Genomic DNA, 18,938 nt, shown 5'->3' with positions numbered 1-18,938 from the left:
GGGGAGTGAATGTGACCAGACTTCTATGTTTGTGGCGATATATATGTTATGTATTGTATGTTGTGTATCTATTCTTAAATTGACAACCTGAGGTACTAACAAGAGGCTAGCTTTTTAAAATAACGACGTAATATACAAGTAAAAGCAGAGAGTCAGTAACCAGATCGAGATGCTCAAATGGCTGCAGTTCAATACAAAATACGCGAGAAAGACAGGAAAGGGAAGGAATACATGCGGAGGGCCGGCGATGACCTCAGCTGTTTGTCGGCCCATAAACCTTCCACTTTATATATATATTAAGGACCATCTAAAAGAAACAAAACATAATTTCAATTCAAATTTAAATAAAACAGTGTTACATAGTTTCTACAAAGGGAGAGAGCTAGATTGTTTGAGAAATTTGAAATTAAAAAATGTAAAATTGAACATGGTGATAAATGCATTAATAATATAACAGATTTTGATCTACATCTCATTTTAAATGTGTACATAAATAATATTAAACGTCCAAATAATTAAATTAATTATTTTAATTGTTATTATTTTTATAATAATTTAATAATATTAAGGTATTATTCTATTTGTTTTATCTTTTATCTTTAATCACTAATTTATATTCATTTGTTACAGTATTTACTATTATAATAGTTATTTGTGTTATAATTCCTGCTTTTCGCACGTTCAAATTGAGCGCCATTAAAAAACCAGCTCCTCATTGGAACGTCGTGTTGGCGGGAGTATCAGCGGGTTCACTTTTGCAATCCATGTCGAGAGACGTGTTTGTGGAAACCCTTCAATCTGATGATGAGCTAAAGGGCTCGAAATCCGGATTGTTGCGAAACAACTTACTGTGCGTAGTAGTCCTTTTAAAAAGGATTGAACTCCATCATTCAGAATTTCTATCACAGAAAGTTGTTGCTCGCTCAAAAACATTTTTCTATCCCACTTAATTAAACTTTCACGGAGTGGATGTAGAAAAGGTTGATGAATACGGATCTTCACGCTGAAGAAACGTTTATGTACCTAAGTCTTATGATTCAATTATTGTAATATTAATATTCAATCATCATAAAAATTATTGTTAGTACTATAATGTCATTTATTTATTCCTCTACATAATTATTATCATTAGGTTTTAGGTTGCACTTGCTTGAAAAAAGGTCTCATTTGATTGGAAAAAAAGTTTCATTTGAGTGAAAGAAGGATTCATTTGATTGAAAAAAGTTTCATTTGGTTGAAAAAAAGTTTCATTTGACAGAAAAATGCTATATTCCTACAAAGATATTACATTTCATGAAAACAGTAGAAAAGATCACTTCACGCCGTAAAAACATGTTTCAGATTTAAAGACGACCACTCAAAAATAGTACTAGTCACGTACGAATACTTAACTGCAAGACTGATTTTTTGAAACATGAAGTTCTCCTAATTGTTACTTTATTTGCAAATANCTGCGTCTTACCTCAGGCCTTGTGGGATGGTTAGGGACTGTCAAAAAACTGAACGAATTGTGTGACTATGATTTTTCGATTTTTCTTCAAAACTTATCTCTTGGAAAATTTGTTAAGACAAATTTATGAAAAATTCCCGTCTGCCGTGAGGTTTTGTTTGATAAAAATAGGTCTGTTGTAAATAACTTAAGATCTGTTTAAATAACTTAAATGTTCTATCGTATAATGTCAATGGCTTAAAATCCGAAGTAAAAGATAAGCATTTCCTTAATTTCATAAATGATGTTGATATTTTTGTTTTAATAGAGACATTTGTTACTGAAGAGTTTTGATTCTTTGAATGTATTTTTTGGAGGGTTTAAATTAAAATGGATAAGTGCTATTAAAGAATCTCATATAGGTCGTCCCACAGGGGGGGTGCCTTTATGGATTTAAAAAAGTTCTAAGTTGCAAAGCTAATTTTACCAGCTACTCAGGCGTTGAAACCATCGCGCTGGAAACACCAAGAGGCTTATTGTGTGTACTGCCAGTCTATTTGAGCCCATCATCCTGGTATGAAGACTTTGAAACTTTCCACTCGAATACAAATCTAATAATTTATTAATTATTGGGGACTTTAACGTCAGGATTAGAAATTTCCAATCCCTTCCTTCAGAGGTGGGCCCGCATTTAAACAATTTTAGTCGGTGTAGACGTTTCAAGGACTTACAAATAAATAAACAGGGCCTTTGGTAAAGCAAACAACTTTTTTCGAGTTCGTTGTGAAAAGTTCTTAGAAGATAAATTGGGACAAGAGATTTTTAACGATTAAAGCCTTTTTAAATTTCTGTGAAGATAATGACCTTACAATACTCAATGGACGGTCCCCGGGTGAAAGGGAGGGCGAGTTCACGTTTATTAGTGCTGTGGGTATTTCCGTAAACGATTTGGGATGCATCTCTAGTGAAGTAATCAATTATGTCTCCGATTTTCATGTTTTACCACTAACTTTTTCCTACCACCTCCCTATTTCTGTCTCTATCCCATTAGGTATTCCACCAGAACATTACTCGTTTTTGCCTGTCTTACCTCAATATAAATTGGTGGAAAGTGAATCAGATACGTACAAAAGAACAGTTAGTATGCTTTTGAAGTCGTATCCACCTCCCTCTTCCCTGAACGCTTTTGGAACCTTTCTCGAGTAATTGGTAGATGCAATTCGGGCTGCTCGTCCGCATGTAACATCTAGTGTCAGTATGGCCCTTTTAAACCTCTTCCGCAACTCTGGATCTGATATTATTAAAAAAGCCTATCTGCGTGCAAAAACATCCTACAGAAAACTGCGCTGATAGAAAAAAAGAATACATCCTTTCAGCAGCTGAACAAATAAAATTTTTTAACAAGAAGGTTTTAGAATAGCTTTTAGAAGTACGGGTTCACTTAAAAACATCCTCTCAAAACCTAAAGACAAAGTAGACAACTTGGCAAAAAGTGGGGTTTACCAACTCAATTGTAATGATTGTGATATTAAATATATAGGACAAAGCGGTAGAGAAATAAAAACAAGAGTAAAAGAACACTTGCCTAAATCGAGCAAATTTTCGGAATTTAAGGACCATCTAAAAGAAACAAAACATAATTTCAATTCAAATTTAAATACAAGAGTGTTACATAGTTTCAACAAAGGGAAAGAACTAGATTGGTTTGAGAAATTTGAAATTAAAAAATGTAAAATTGAACATGGTGATAAATGCATTAATAATATAACAGATTTTGATCTACCTCCCATTTTAAATATGTACATAAATAATATCAAACATCCAAATAATTAATCTAATTATTTTAATTGTTATTATTTTTATAGTAATTTATAGTAATATTAAGTATTTATTATTCTAATATTTATTTGTGTTATAATTTCCGCGTTTCGCACGTTCAAATTGAGCGTCATTAAAAAAATCAGCTGATAATTGGAACGTCGCGTTGGCGGAGGTATCAGCGGTTCACTTTGGCAATTCATGTCGAGAGACGTGGTTGTAGAATTCCTTCAACCTGATGATGAGCTAAAAGGCTCGAAATCCGGATCGTTGCAAACAACTTACTGTGAGTAGGAACTATCCTTTTAAAAAATATTGTGATTTTTTTTTCTTTGTACTAATTATGATGAAAAACATTCGATAAGTAAACTAGGTCAGAAAATGTCAAAACTTGGATTTGACCTCATTGTCGTGATTCTAGTGTTATAAAACCTTAGATTTTCGCGGAAATCGGTCTAAATTAATTTACTGTGTTATAATTTCCTCAACCTTCTTCTGGACCGATTTTCATGGTTGATAATAACATACAGTCGTTAACTTCTTACAAATTATATTGTTATTTTGTCTATTTTCTCATAGAAATAGTTTACATATTTTAATGGTACATAAGTCGTGAAAAAGCTTCGTTCGTCCTCTTTCAAACAGTCTGACGTTATAATTTAGTTAGCAGTTTTGAATTATATCCGTTTCAATCAGATATTCCGATAACGACTCAAAAAATCGGAAAAATGTTATGGGTAAAAAAATCGATAAATTTAAATTCAGGCAAAAATTTATATTTATGGGTCTCTCGAGGTGCTAAAAAGAAATTCCATATTAGTATCACGAAAGAAAAAAAATTATGAACTGTTTTACTTGAAAAATATTTGGTTTTTAGAAATTTTTTGGGTATTGATAAACTTTCATAGCTTTTACTGTTTTTATTGCAGCGGCGAAATAAAAATTAAAAAAAAAAGAGAAAATTGCAACTTTCAAAAAAGATTTTTGAGCGCCTATTAGTGAAGTTACTTGTCCGATATTTTGGAATGTAGAATCACCAAAAAAGTTTGGTACAAATCTGTACCAGGTTGGTCGTCCCCTTGTAAATGTAAGTGTACTATCACAGGTTGTACCAATAAAAAGTTTACAAACAACAAAGCGCATAAACCGGGATGAGTGTTTTGATAGGTGACCGTTTTTCTTCCAATCTAACGACAAATACATTTTCCTGCAATCTTACCTCATCCGACAATGTAAATTCTAACATTTTCTTTAAAAAATCTTTATCACCGAGGATACCCAGTGACAGGAATTCTGCACTTTTCTTCCTCTAGATTTACATATCTGTGCAACTTGACCAGGCTATTGTAAGTGCCTTGATTTCCGACAGAAAGAATTGTTTTTATACATGAGAGCTTGAGGTTGGTAGGAAGTAATATAGTAATAGTATAATAATATTTTTAAAAAACTGAAAAATTGTTTGTGTCAAATAAATTACTGATCTATATTAGTTTCTAATAAAACCAGGGAATACTCGTTAAAGCGAAAACTTTTCATCGTTCGTTGTGAACATTACATTGCAGAGATTGGAAGTTCATTTTTGTTAAATCGCCATCAATTAGAAACGGGAGAGCGCGTACGCGCCCGAAATATCCGCATTTGGGATATTCGCAGAGGTCAGCCAAGCCGTAGTGCAATGGGAAGGCCTCACCCTGGGAACCGCCTTAGTGATCACGGTAACCCCGACGCCAGGTAAGTATGCTTTAAATTGGATATAGCGGGGCTCATATAGCTAGCTCTATAGTTCGACGCAGCGAGAAGTACGGTAAAAAACACGTTGCAATTATCAATTACATCATTGCAACATAAAACAATAATTATTATTAATCGATTTCGAATGATTTTCCTTATGAGTTTTGTCGTTTTTCTATTGAAAATAAGTCTGAATAAATATCTTCAAATCATAAAATGGAAGATTATTGCTCTGATATATTGGTACATTATATATCTCTTTACCTCTAGATGGCAGGTCGTTTGATCTTTCTTCTTCAAGCGTTCACCGTTGGCCGTTTCGCATATGAGCGGGAGTTTTGAATAATTTAAATTAATGTACACTTAATAATAGAATATTTATTACAGTAAAACAAATTAATACTTTAATTAAAAGCAATGTTTAACTAATTCAAGTGAGTCATAAATATACTACTTCATTCAGAAAATTGTTATTGCAAATATAAACATAAAGGCTTAAGGAGACGACCTTTTTCCGTATTAGGCCGGCGCCACACTAGACGTAATTGGACGCAAATTTCCGCTGTACAAACTTACATTCAAAACACACAGACTGAACGGAAATTCCGTAATGGAAATTTCAGTCGTAATGTCTCCGTCGAAGGAATGTTCCGCTAGATTCTATCTAAACAGATCAAAGTAGTTGGGGTGCGACACACTGACAACGGACAACCATCGAACGGAAGAGGCAAAGTGCAAGTGAAGCTGATCTAGGACCTCCGCATGTCTGTAGCCGCCTTTAAGGTCGATTCATATCTACCAGCACAAGAGCGAGTCCAGCACGTAGCGTGGCAGACAAGGCACAGACACTAATATTCATATTATGCGGTAATCACAGCAACAGACACCTACAGACCAACAAACTATTCTTCAGAAAACCAATGGACTGGATTCTTTCCAAGTCCATGTATTACAAATTACGTACATTTCATCACATATATTATTATTATTCTTATAATATTATTATTTATATTCTCATATGTTATTATTATGTATATTTTGTAAAATAAAATTTTAAAAAATTCTTGAATATGTACTGATCGGTGAATCGGATTTTAGCCCGAATTCGGATTTGCGCGTTCGATTTACCAAGACTGGACATTATAATTAAAATTATAATGAAATTTATTATAGGTAGGCACCTAAGCTATTGGAATTGCACAAATCTTGTCTGTCGTCTATTCATACTAACCGGTATTGAACCGCACAGACAAGAAAAGACAACCGCAGACACGTGCCAGCACAAGCAAAACATTCTCGGCGATAATGCTGCCCGGTGCTGGTACGTGTCTGCACTGACACGCTCCGCAAACGTTCGCTAAGTATGAACGTTCCTATATGTTTTGTATGTAATGATGTTTTTGTGTCTGCCACGCTACGTGCCGGACACGCTCTGTGCTGGTAGATATGAATCGACCTTTAAAGGTATGTACAGTTATAGTTGATTCTCAATGTGTGGATGGTTTGAGTGCGGTTATTCGTGCCCTTTGAAGCGGACAAGAAAACACAAAAAGCCGAGCACCGATGTTGTTATTCCGCGAATAGCCGAACGTCCCTCCGCACTAGTCGGGATTCGGCGAAAATTTGCTCGGCGAATACCTTATGTCTGGAGCCGCCTTAAACTTTTAAGCGTAAAGGTGGCCATTCACGATCACTCCAAATGGAACCGCGCCAAGCCGTACAGCTCCATTTGGAGTGCCTGAAATTTGAGGGGCATTCACGACCGCTCCACAGCCAGTCGCTCCGAACGTCAACCAGTGAATTACCTTCTCAAAATGGATGACGATCTCTTGTGCTACTCTTCTGTTTATTTACATATTAAAAGCAAAAAATCGAAGAGGAAATGGTGTAAGAAGTGGCTCCTGAACAGAAGCCGTAATACCCACATCAATTTGATGAAAGATCTTTCCCTTGAACCCGCTGATTGGAGGAACTATTTAAGGATGGATGAAACGTCTTATTTATTCATTATATTTAGTGTTCTATTGACCAAATTACTTCTTTCAATTATTTAATCTTTTTTGTAAGGTTTTGGTTGAAATGAAAAAGCTAGTGCCACGAGCGGGATCTGAATCCATGGCCTTCGGCTAAATACGCCGCTGCTCTACCACTTGAGCTATCGTGACTTCGATCCTCTCCGACACCAAAAAATGGCAAAAAGAGAGAAAATTCGAAAGGTTGTAGGTTGAGATGGGGAGTTGGTGCCCGAGTGGATCGAACTATCGAAGTCAGGATAGCTCAAGTGGTTAGCGCAGCGGCGTATTTAGCCGAATGTCGTGGATTCGAATCCCCTCGTGACACTATTTTTTCATTTCAACTAAAACCTTAAAAAAAAAGATTAACGTCTTATTTATATTTACTCCAGCTTGTTACCCCCTTGATTAGAAAACAAAAGACAGTCATGAGAGAATCATCACTATATGAAAGGTTGGCAACCACATTACGATTTCTCGCTACAGGGATGAACTACAAAGAACTTAAGTTCTCTACTACGATTTCTGATCATTGTTAGGGGTTATCAATACTCTCATTGCATTTGTATCCTTTGTTTTGAAAACATCGACCAACTGGTTGAGGATCGAATTTCTTTTATTTCTATCGTGGTAATATAATCATTGTCCACCACTTTCATAAACATGGTACACTTTCATACAATTCAATCACCTCAACAATAAAATCTCGATTGGATGTCATTACCAATAAAGAATAAACGTTTTTGACTTTTTGAGAATGTACGACGGAGATGTTTGCTCAGTGACAGAAAGACGGAGACTGCGCCAAAAAAAGAGGGTTTTCCCATTCACGACCAGGCCACCGCGCCAAAATCCCCACCCTCCACGCCAGATTTTCCCATTCACGAACGCGCCATCCGTCGTCGCGCCGTAGATATTTAGAGGGGCGCGATGGAGTTTGGACCGGCCGAATATTCGGCACAGCCGGGCACGCCAGTTCAGTTTTGCCATTGACGTGGTTTTTGGAACGGCATCGCTCCGTTTGGACTGCTTGGAGCGATCGTGAATGGCCACCTTTAATCTTTATAGGTGTGGATCTAGCTTTACAAGAAAACCCGGTTATTAAATCCAGTCTGTGTGTATGGCACGAATTCAATTACATGTTTGTTTAAATGTGGCAGTATCAGGATCTCAAAAATCTGGAAAGAAAACTATCAGGCTAATTGTACAGTGGCTGTGTGCGTTGTTCTTGGGCTTCCCTGGTTTATGAATCACTGTTACTGTTAAGGCCCTGGTTGTTCGCATTCAGCAAAAATAGAAGTATAATGAAAAAATAAAAGGAGGGGATATAACTTTGAAGAAGCTATGACGCTCTTTCTCCTGCTCGTTCCAAACAGCCAGGACGGGGAGATGCAGCCACCTAAAATCTACCCTAAAAAGGCCAAAGTAACGAAAATTGAACTAAACCTTACCTACCTGAAGGTCTCCGCCCATGTCGGTGATGCAAAATATGCGGACTGAGGGCTCTTGGTGCGACACTAGCGTAACTTCGTTCACGATATTGCCTTGAGAGCAACGTGCGAGAGGAATGAGGTAAATGTGGGTCGTAAGCCACTCACTACATGCAGGATTTCAAAAGGTAGCTAACTGAGAAACATCGAAAATTCGGATCTAAACCGTTCCGAAGCAAGACTCGAGACACACTTAAAAAAATGGCGTCGGAGACTTGAGTATGAGTAAAAACGGACGGAGTGGTGCAAGGTGGGAGGGTAAAAGTGTTAAGGGACTGTAAACTAAATTTAAAATCGCATGTTTTCAGGCTCTCAGGAATATAAATTCGAGAAGCACGCTCTAATCGAAATTTGATGCATTAGCTAATGGTGATTTTCCTAGAATTTCGGCCGACCTGATCTTAATTTGCTTTGGTTAGAACCGGGTTTTTTAGTTTAGTACAACGCATGAAATGAGCATAGTGCGTTAAATTTGTCCATCAGAGTAACTAAGAGTTACAGTTCAATGCTGGGAAACGGAATCGCTTCCAACTCAGGAACCAAGAGAGCGGAGAGTCGAAGTCACTCGTCAAGTGGTGGTAAGGAAAAAATTCAAAATTAAACGGCGATCGCTGAAGCTTTTTTTTTTCAAAGTGGTTCATCACTTTTTTGAACAGCTTACTTGAGGAGCCCCATCATAATTTCCAAAGCTGCAAAAGTGACAAAGACAAGAAAATATAAAAACAAGAGTCGATTATTTGAATCGATTCTTTTGAAACGTCGATCTTTGAAATCCGATCGACTTCGTTAGTGTAACCTTTCTGCGTCTCTGTCTCGTTTCCTCTTAGCTCGTGTAAGTTCCAACTGTACTTTTTTATTGAACTGCATCCGTTTTAATTTCCTTTCTTAACAAAACTGCCCCTTTTTATATTATTCTCCAGGTTTATTATATTTCGAAAAATTTCATGCGATTGTTTTAAAATTTGTCTCAATTTTTTCAGCTGTGAGTCGAGGCTTCTAACCTAAACATGGTACGTAAATTTCCTTGCTCGATTTTCTCTTCGTTGATAAAAATTCAATACTAGTAATGAAAATAATACATTTTTGAAAGAATATCAAATGAATTTAAAAAAAGAAATAACGTGGTATTTATTGTATTGTAATTTTACTGAAAACATTGGTTTTTTTAAAGTGGTTCTTTTTTGTTATTAGCCGAAAGAGATTAAAGAAATTAAGGACTTTCTGCTGAAAGCCAGGAGGAAGGACGCCAAATGTAAGTTTTTTAAATTTAACATTTCTTAGGGAATTTCTTTAATTTCAGAGGTCAAATTGAGCCTAGGCTGACAACACTAGATCTAGTAAAAACAATGTTTTATATATTTTTTCATTTCATTAGAGAAGTATTTTAAAGTGGTGCGATCCCTTCTCAGCTGTTCTCAGTCGATAGCTGGATGTAAAATTTGATTTAACAGATTCAATGCAGGACCAAAATCTGAGACCTACGGGTTTGTTTTTTTTTTTCCATGAAATGATGTCGATTTTATATAGGTTCAAATTAATAGCAAATAATGTTTTGTAGCTTGCAAGTGTATTTTTGTAGTGCAACTCTATACTGGAGGCAAACTTAAGCGGCAAAATCTGACCCACAACTCAACGTACTTTGTCTAATCCCTTTGTCGTGATTCATCTGTTGAGTTACAATTTATCTAGAAATTCCAAAACAACATGTTGGCTGGGCAACCTATCAGCTTCCTAATTCCCTTCCTTGAGTTAGAGAATAGCCATTTCGATTCTGCAGGTTTGATCTCCTTAACAAACTCCTATTGCCTGTGTCCGGGCGATAGATTCCATTCCTTAAGGAATTGTTTCATACCCCATTTTTAATACTTTCTTTTGCTGTGCTCATAGAGTGAGGTAATGCCGGTTGTGGCCCAACAAACGCAGTATTAGAGCCTTCTTTGGCCAGGCTATCCGCCTCTTCATTGCCATAATGTCCTTTATGTGCTGGTATCCAAATAAGGGTAACCTTGTTCTCAAACCTGGAAGGGATTCTATTGGTAGATCTACAGTTTCCTCCACCAGTCTAGATGTTGACAAATCTTTTTGTAATGACCTAAGACTAGCTTGACTGTCAGAAAAAATTCTAATATCTTTTCCCTTGATTTTATTTTCTATAAGTGTTCTACAACACACATTAATGGCCCAGATTTCCGTCTGAAAAACGGAGGTATTATTGCCAAGAGGGGAGGAGATACCTAATTTAGGTATATGGATTCCAGCACCACTTCCTTTACCTTTGATAAGTGAACCATCTGTATAGCATTCTATGTTACGATGGTCATCATCCACACTATAGCATTCTCAAGGAATGACTACCTGAAAATTCTTTTTCCCTGAAGAGGTTTTAACCTTTTTATCGCTAATGCTTAATAATTGACCGTTAATCTTACTCAATAGTTGTAGGATTTTCGAGTGACCTTTGTTATTGCACTTATGGTTCCAGCTGCCTTCACTAATTATTCTGTAGCAGCTGATTAGTGCTCTGACCTTAGCCTCTATGTGTAGAGGTGTGGTATTGGTTATGATTTCAAGTGTTAGGGTGGGTGTAGTTGAAAATGCTCCTATCATCATCAAACAGCCTAGTCTTCGAAATGACCTTAATTTGTTAATATTCCCTTTATTTTCTAGACCTTTCCACCATACTAAAGCTGCGAACAATGATCTAGGTAGAATAATTGCAGTATATATCCATTTGGCTACCCATGGTTTGAGACCCCATGTTTTACTGACAATTCTCCTACATTGTGCCATAGATATTGTGCCTTTCCTGTATATATTAATATGACCTTTCCAAACAAGTTTCCTGTCAAGCATCACACCAAGGAATTTGATTGAATCCACTAATTTTAATTCTATGCCCTGAAATTGAGGGTTTTTAAAATTACCTAATGTTCTTCTCCTAAGCATTATCAATTCCAGTTTAGTTGAATTAATTGATAAACCTTTAACACAACACCACTCAAATAGCAATCCCATGGCATCTTCCATCAGTAATGAAAGAGTCAGGGGATCCCTACCTGTGAACATTATGGTGACCATTATCTGAAAGTAATTGACTGTAGAAACTTGAATTATTCAGAAGTTTTATTAAACTGTTTACTGAAATCAACCATAAATGAGGTGACAAGCAACCTCCCTGTGGACAGCCTGCTTTACATTAATAATGAGAGTGCTACCACCTAAGCACAATTGACAATCCTTCCCTCCAAGTAGGTCTTCACCCATCTAGTAAGGTGATGGTCAACATTGTAGTTATCTAGTGTTGATATAATGCATGAAGTATCAGCATTATCAAACGCCCCTTGGATATCGAAGAAGAAACCCATTGTATATTCATTATTAAGTAATGATTTCTCAATCCTGCCTATCAGTGAATGTAAAGCAGTTTCCACTGATTTCCTGGTAAATAGGCATGCTGACTGATTGGGACGTATCATAGTATTAATTCCACAATCATGTCTAATATATTTATCTAAAATTTTCTCTATTATTTTTATGAAAATAGAAGATACTTATAGGCCTATAAGATTTAGGTAATTGATTATTTCCTTCCAGCATTTTGGTATGTGTCCCAATGCCAGACTACTGTTTAGGAGATTCCAATCTCTGTTCTAAATAGACTAGGTGTATCCTGTTGAAGGAGGGCAGGGAATATTCCACCCACCCTGGCTGTCTTGTATTTCTTGAAGGAATGTCCGCCCATTTGTAGGCCTCCCAAGAAATTAGCCTCATTAGCCTTAGCCCAGTTTGGTGTTGGTAATTCAACCTCGGCTAGAATAGAGGAAGAGTCGTCTGACCTGGGGAAATGAATTCTAGCCATCAGGTTCAGGGTCCCCTCACAGGATGTGGTGTACACCCCATTATCATCCTGTAATAAAATAAAGGATTAATATAATCCTTTTCCAGAAGTTTAAAAATACGAGAATTTTCCTTAGTAGTTTCTGTTTCCAAACAATAGTTCCTCCAGGCTTTACGCTTAATTTTCCTTAACTCATTTTTATAATCTTTCTTCAAGGAGAAATAATCCCTCCAGTGCAGTTCAGAGTTCCACTGTAGGGCTTTTTTGTGTGATGCTCTGACCCTTTTCCTTAAACAAAAGCCAGGTCTTTATTCCACCAGTGATGTCGATTCTGACATAGTATTTTTTCAGGGCATGCTTCTACATATACAGAGTTTATGACCTGTATAATGTTGTTAGCAACCTGCTCCAGCTCTGTTACGTTAGTAGGAGCAGGTATGCATCCTGTATATTATTAATAGTATTAACATAGGTTTCCCAGTATATTAGTTTTGGATTCCTAAACATTATTTTATTAACTTCTCCTGAGATTTTAAAATCAATGATCAAAGATCGTTGAAAATCAAAGTCAGATCAATGATCTGAGGAGATATTACCTGGTGTCACCTTCCAATCCGTTACCCAATTAACAATTGGCAGAGAGGCTAGTGGTACATCCAATACTTCCCTTCTATTTTTTGTTATAAAAGTGGTGGGAGTATTGCCTACATTCAGGATGGATAAATTTTTACTCAATATAAATTCCAAGAACGTTATACCTCTCACGTTATTGTCTGTGCTACCCCATGCTAGGTTATGTGCATTGACATCACAGCCCAGAATAAGACCTATATTATTATCGTCACAATATAAGTTCCTTTACTGCCTCAGTTGGGCAATCCTCATCAGCATACACTTGCCAGATATAAAGTTTTGTGGTTCCCCCTTCTCCTGAAATCAATTGATATTGTAATGATATCCCTAGAACAAAACTTGGTTATAGGAATTGGTCTTAATTCCTTATGGGCCACAATACATGCTTTTAGATCCTGAAACAGTTCAAAATTATTATTTTTTAAACCGATTGCTAGACCCCTATAGGTGTAGGGTTTCTGTATTAGATAAATCAATGTTTGCAGCATAGTCATGGCCCTACCGATTTCGGCCGTGGCAATATTACTGTGCTGCATATTAATTTGTGACACCCTGAGGTCTCATGAATAATTCATGATACACTCGGAGTGAGTCACTTAAATGAGAAGGGGACGGTTTAACCCTGATTCAGAAGGGAAATCATTCGTGTATAAGAGAAACAATTCAGTAATTTTTCTCCTTATTTTCTAAAGTATAAAGAAATATTACTTTTACCATAAAGACAAACTGACAAGACTTATTTTTAATTTAGAAGCAAATTATTTAGAATAAAGGTCAACTTACTTTAGAGCCATGTTGAAATTTGATATTCATTTGTAGTGCTATCTACCGATTTAAGGTTAGAGATAAGGGAACAATGGTCACACTTAAGATGCTGTTCTGAACCGTTCAAGCCCTACAGGGGCATTATACAACTTTTCTAACTAAAATATGGGAGGGGGCACCTGTATCTAGCAGGAGCCTGTCTTGAATCCGCTATGAAGTCCCCTCATTGAATCTGTTAATATTTAATTTTTCCTCTCATCCATTTTACTTTGTCTTAGTACGCTTTATGATCTTCTTTAATTAAGTACATACTTACTACATATAAACACGTAAGGAAATGTTCAATAGTAATCTTTACAAGATGATTATTATTGCAGGTGTATTTGATGCAAACTCAAAAATCTTACATTTAGGGAAATTATGACTGAGTATGAGAGTTATTTTAAACTCCCTCTTCAGTTAAGCAGAGTAAATGTTAATTGAATAACTAAAAAATCACTTCTTCAAAATATGAAAAATTGAGTGGCATGTATAAAATAGATTATACTTCTCCCTTATCTTTTCTCAACTGCTTACAATGAAATGACTTATAAAAAAAATGTAAAATAAGGGTGCCTCTGAGATCAAAGCATCTCCAGTGAACCTTTAGGAGATGTTGATGGTGACTAGACTACAACCCCTCTTCAACAAAGCCCTGTGCACAACATTAAAGATTAAGAAGCATTAGTTGTGAGAGATCTGTGGGGTTCGGTTCTTTCCAGGCCTGGGGTTGCAGGGGGCTTTGCTTTGATGGAGCAGGGCTGCATCACGTACTTGTACAAACTTAAGGCTTAATGACAATAAGGTTGCAGCCTTCAAAAAAAAAAAATTCAAACTTGTTTTCTCAATTTTTAAGAGAGATATTTATAACAGACTACCTTCTTTTGTTTTGTTTTTTTCTCTCTTTCTTTCTGGGGAATGGTATATGTCTAAATATCTTTTTTCGGCAGTCTATCTGTCAATGAATGACACCATGACTATGCAGTAAGATATGTATTTTAAAATTTCAGCTGTCAAGATAAAGAAAAATATGGATAACGTCAAATTTAAAGTGAGGTGTTCAAGGTTTCTTTACACTTTGGTAATCAAGGATAAAGAAAAGGCAGAAAAATTAAAGCAATCTCTTCCTCCAGGTATAATATTCAAATAATAATAATCTGAACTATGTTACAAGTATAATATTTTCGTTGTGTTTCAGGTCTCCAAGTAAAGGAAATCAAATAATTTTTTTATGTAAACAATAAATTTTAATTTTACATATATTATATTCATTTCAAAAACCCAGGATTGCACTCTTATCAAGAATAGCTAGTATATTTCATCTCTTGTTCCAATGACAGCCCTCATGGAAAATATCAAACAGAATGGTTAGGAATTTTCTGAATGCTGAGACCTGATCCATCGTCGGCCTTGGATAAATCACTTCAATCAGAGTAAGAAGGAACGCGTTGATGATCAACTAAAATTTACAATAAACATTTTTGAAATCTAACATGTTTTCATTACATAAAAAAAAGAGATAAGAGAAAATATTGCTCCCAAAGAACAAAATATAACCAGGAAAAATGTTAACTGTCATTAAATCATGCTGAAATAAGGATGTGACATTGATCTTTTGTTATGTTATGTAGATATTATATAATATGCCTTAATCTATATTGATCTTTTACTCTGCCCTGCAAATATTTTCTTTACCTCATAAAGTGATGATGAGAAATTGTACTTTTGGTGTAACATTCCTGCTTTGTGAACGAGTTGGTTGCCCTCATCCTGTTTTGTAAGATGGTTAACTACTTGAGAAAGGAACGCCATACCTAGTCTGCCATGTTTCATGAGTTGTTTGTGTTTTAATATTTTGTTGATGGACACCCTTTTCTTTACAATGTTTTCTTTCAGGCGGTAACAACTATAAAATGCGTCAGAAATTACTCTTGGGGGGGGGGGTCGATTGGGGAATTAATTTACTCACTTGATAATTATTGTTGTGGCGAGGGTTTCAGTATTTCTTTTAATCGATGACCACATATTTTGAACAATCTGCACTTCCTTGTTGGTAAGGTTGTGGAATGACTGTATCGGTTCAGCTTTCAGTTGGTACGGTGCTTGTAGCCTTTTTCTTGCTTTAAACTGAAAAATGGTATATAGCCTGAATAGCAAAAGCGGAATGTAATCGTATTAGATGTTTTAAAATCGTCCATCTGGTATGGTGAAAAGGCTCTACAATTAAGCATTCAAGCAACCTAACCTTAGTTCGTCAGGTTTCAGGGTACTCTATGTAATGCAGAGGGTCTGCCCTCATTCCCACTAATAAAACAGTCATACTGATTATACCCTTTCATACTATGTGTACAGCTAAAAATTGGGAAGTGATGGGTATAAATATTATGCCCGTTCCTCCCCCCTTTCACTCCAAAAACACCTAACTATTTAGTGGGTCAGTTGAATACTAGATATTCCACTACCACCACCCATACTCAACATCCTAATAAATACATTCATTTAAGACACAAAACAAAGAAAAATCCTAACCTAGTTTGGTGGGTCTGTGGGGTTCTCTATATTCTGCCACAACCCACCCAGACATACTCAACATTCATTTCAGTTAAGAAAACCGCATGTGGAAGAAAAGCATCAAATGTGGCCATATATATTTATTTGCTTCAGGTATTCGATGAATTGCCACATACCGTTCCGTGTGATGTCGATTGTTGCCGTCGAACATTATATGTTTAACATTTACTGATGCGCTGCACAGGGAAGCATTCATTGTTATCTCATGAAATTGTAATCAAGTTGGTTGTCTAAGTTTAAACTTTTGATACCAAAAGATAAGTAAAGATGATAACTGTACAATGTTAACATAATGAAGGTGAAAATGAAAACTATGTAATTTTCAAACTCTACAGATGCTTTGAATGTACTGTACAGTAATCGCATACAAGCATTAAGAATTAAATTAACATATTACATACATAGTTCATTGGGTCTTCTTCAAATATTTTATCAGGAATTCGTGACATTTCAACCCTATTAGGTGCTTCAAAATTGTTACTTAATTCCGGAGTAGGTAATGACTCAGTACTAATGCATTTCTCTATAAACTCCGGTTTTCCTCCTCTAACGTTATACGATATGGCAGTCTCAATATTTGGCATCGGCTTGACACATTTTTTCCACAATTTATTGTAGTGGGGCTCTTCATCTTCACTGACACCAACAACCTTTGGCTTAATGATCAATTGTGATTCCAGCTTTTGTAGAAAAAGCTTTTGCTTGAAGTAAGACATTTTTCTGAGCAGTTCAAGCAGCCTACAGACGTCAAACCGCTCACCATTGATGCATACTTCTTTTTCCCCCGGTTTGGTCTTGTGTAGTGCTTTCCTAAGGACAGACTTCAGTGTTTCATCAGTGGTTTCTCGCCTGCCCATTCGGAATGCTTCTAGACTAACTGAACTAGGAAAGTCGAGCAGCAGCTGGTAGTAATCTCGCGGGGTGTGTCTAATTTTTACGCTAGTCGAATCATAGCTGTTCCTGGTAGGAGGCACTGAATGATTTGACCCCCTACCATGTGACGAATTATTCCAACTCAGAGTACTCAGACTAATGGCTTTGTCAGAAAGTATATGGTATTTTGGATCATTGAGCCTTTCTTTGTAAAGAGAAGAATTTGAACTGGTCGCTCTCATGTTTGTGGTGTCTTTGTATGGTCACTTGTACTTGAATGTTAGTGCAAAGTAAAAACATGTGTAAATTTAACACACCTGCTTTCAACTAATATCATTGTACGGCAGTCAAATTTTTTTTTTAACACAACCGTTAACAATAAAATATAACAAAACATATACTATAGATAGAAAAGTAGATTTATAAAATCTAAAAGAAATAAAAGTAATTACAAAAATAAAATATACACAATAGAAAGAAAAATTAAAGTAGTCACATAAAACATGATTAAAAGAATGTAGCATCGTTGGTGGGTCAGACCAGCAGTGTAGTTTTCACACAACAGCACTGTCAATTGGTAGCCCTCGAATGGTCTGACTCGCCGAAGAAGGATCATCCTCACCCAATTAAGAATAGGTCATTGAGATTGACACACGGACACTTATTTTCGGGTCAAAACTTGCATATGTTGTCGTATGGATAGCAAGGCTGAATGATGTGTTCCACCTAATGAGGGGTGCAATTCCTTGGCTCCATATAGAGAGCATATAGGAATGCCATCTGATAAGAGAGCGTGCTTGAGCAAGGCAATGAGTATACACTGTTCCAAAACAAGAGGGCAAAAGTGATATTTTATTGTGTATAATAATCATAGTTTTGTGTAGTTAGCGGGTGTTCATAGTGAATGTATTTATTGGTGTGAATGTGGTGGAATATTGAGTACTCTATTGGCCATAACTACATTTGTTATATAATAGATGTAAAGGATGATGAAATATTGAGTACTTCACCAAACTAATTGAGTGAATGGTATATAAATAAGAAAGAATATAAGAATGAGAAAAATGAATGGGTTTGGTTCTAGGAACTGCAAGCGTTGGGTGATCAATTTATCTAGCTGTTGCCGGCACCCAGAGCTCAACCTTGTTGGCTGGACGGATAAGGCTGGGGTCTAACCCTGCACTGCCAACACCTGAGGTGAATGATTCTTGAGGTCTGCCGGTAATTTTTTGTTAATTCAAAAGCTAGAATTGCTGGTGGACTATGAGAAGTGATAGGCTCAACTCTTTTCATATGTACATACATGCACAGATTTAAGCTTATATAAATTCCAATCTTAGATTTCATAAATATTCTTTGTGCATTGTGTGGTTTATGTTTACAAAATATACAGTATATAATTCTTTATCTTATGATTCTTTCTTCTTGAAGGTGGGATCATCTCAAAGGTCATCTCAAAAAACCACAACCAGTTTTTATCCACAATGTTTCGGATTTAGTTTAATCCTCAGGTGAGTTAACGCCTGTACACAGAACAAATATTTTTTACATTTTTATCATCATGGTTATCATTGTTTCTTCACTACTTACCATGGTTAAAAAAGTGGTCGTCAGTCATTAATATTTTATAACAATTTATTTTTAAAAAAAATCTTTATCCTTTTATCATACCCCTGAAGCCCAAGCACACCGGTAACATAATTTGGTAACTAAATTCTAAAATATGATATTGCCTTATT

The 18,938-nt window shown here is 36.0% G+C and overlaps 2 protein-coding genes and 1 pseudogene across 3 annotated transcripts; 1 reads left to right on the top strand and 2 right to left on the bottom strand.

The window, feature by feature from the left end:
* Window positions 1-4,860: 4,860 nt before the first annotated feature.
* LOC112126745 lies at window positions 4,861-4,986 on the bottom strand (annotated as a pseudogene).
* A 4,247-nt stretch (window positions 4,987-9,233) lies between these two features.
* LOC106673077 (60S ribosomal protein L38) lies at window positions 9,234-15,017 on the top strand. The gene is made up of 5 exons (XM_014405027.2): window positions 9,234-9,312; window positions 9,461-9,490; window positions 9,672-9,732; window positions 14,766-14,888; window positions 14,954-15,017. Exons 2-5 carry the CDS (start codon window positions 9,488-9,490, stop codon window positions 14,977-14,979), a joined length of 213 nt encoding a protein of 70 aa, XP_014260513.1. The 5' UTR covers window positions 9,234-9,312; window positions 9,461-9,487; the 3' UTR covers window positions 14,980-15,017.
* A 16-nt stretch (window positions 15,018-15,033) lies between these two features.
* Window positions 15,034-17,547, bottom strand: LOC106673076. Of its 2 annotated transcripts, none has more exons than XM_014405025.2 (4): window positions 16,728-17,533; window positions 15,725-15,882; window positions 15,451-15,661; window positions 15,034-15,214 (listed from the first exon to the last, which is right to left on the bottom strand). In XM_014405025.2, the coding sequence occupies exons 1-4, from the start codon at window positions 17,439-17,441 to the stop codon at window positions 15,074-15,076; spliced, it is 1,224 nt and encodes a 407-aa protein (XP_014260511.1). In that variant the 5' UTR covers window positions 17,442-17,533; the 3' UTR covers window positions 15,034-15,073. The 2 variants fall into 2 exon arrangements, with proteins under 2 accessions (XP_014260511.1, XP_014260512.1); XM_014405026.2 differs by having other exon boundaries at window positions 15,112-15,214; window positions 15,479-15,661; window positions 16,728-17,547.
* Window positions 17,548-18,938: the final 1,391 nt, after the last annotated feature.

The sequence above is a fragment of the Cimex lectularius genome, unplaced genomic scaffold (genome assembly GCF_000648675.2).
Source record: "Cimex lectularius strain Harlan isolate CLEC.00 unplaced genomic scaffold, Clec_2.1 scaffold99, whole genome shotgun sequence".
NCBI classification, from domain to species: domain Eukaryota; kingdom Metazoa; phylum Arthropoda; class Insecta; order Hemiptera; family Cimicidae; genus Cimex; species Cimex lectularius.
The sequence above is the reverse complement of the archived record's forward strand: the minus strand, read 5'-3'. Positions and strand labels throughout refer to the sequence as shown.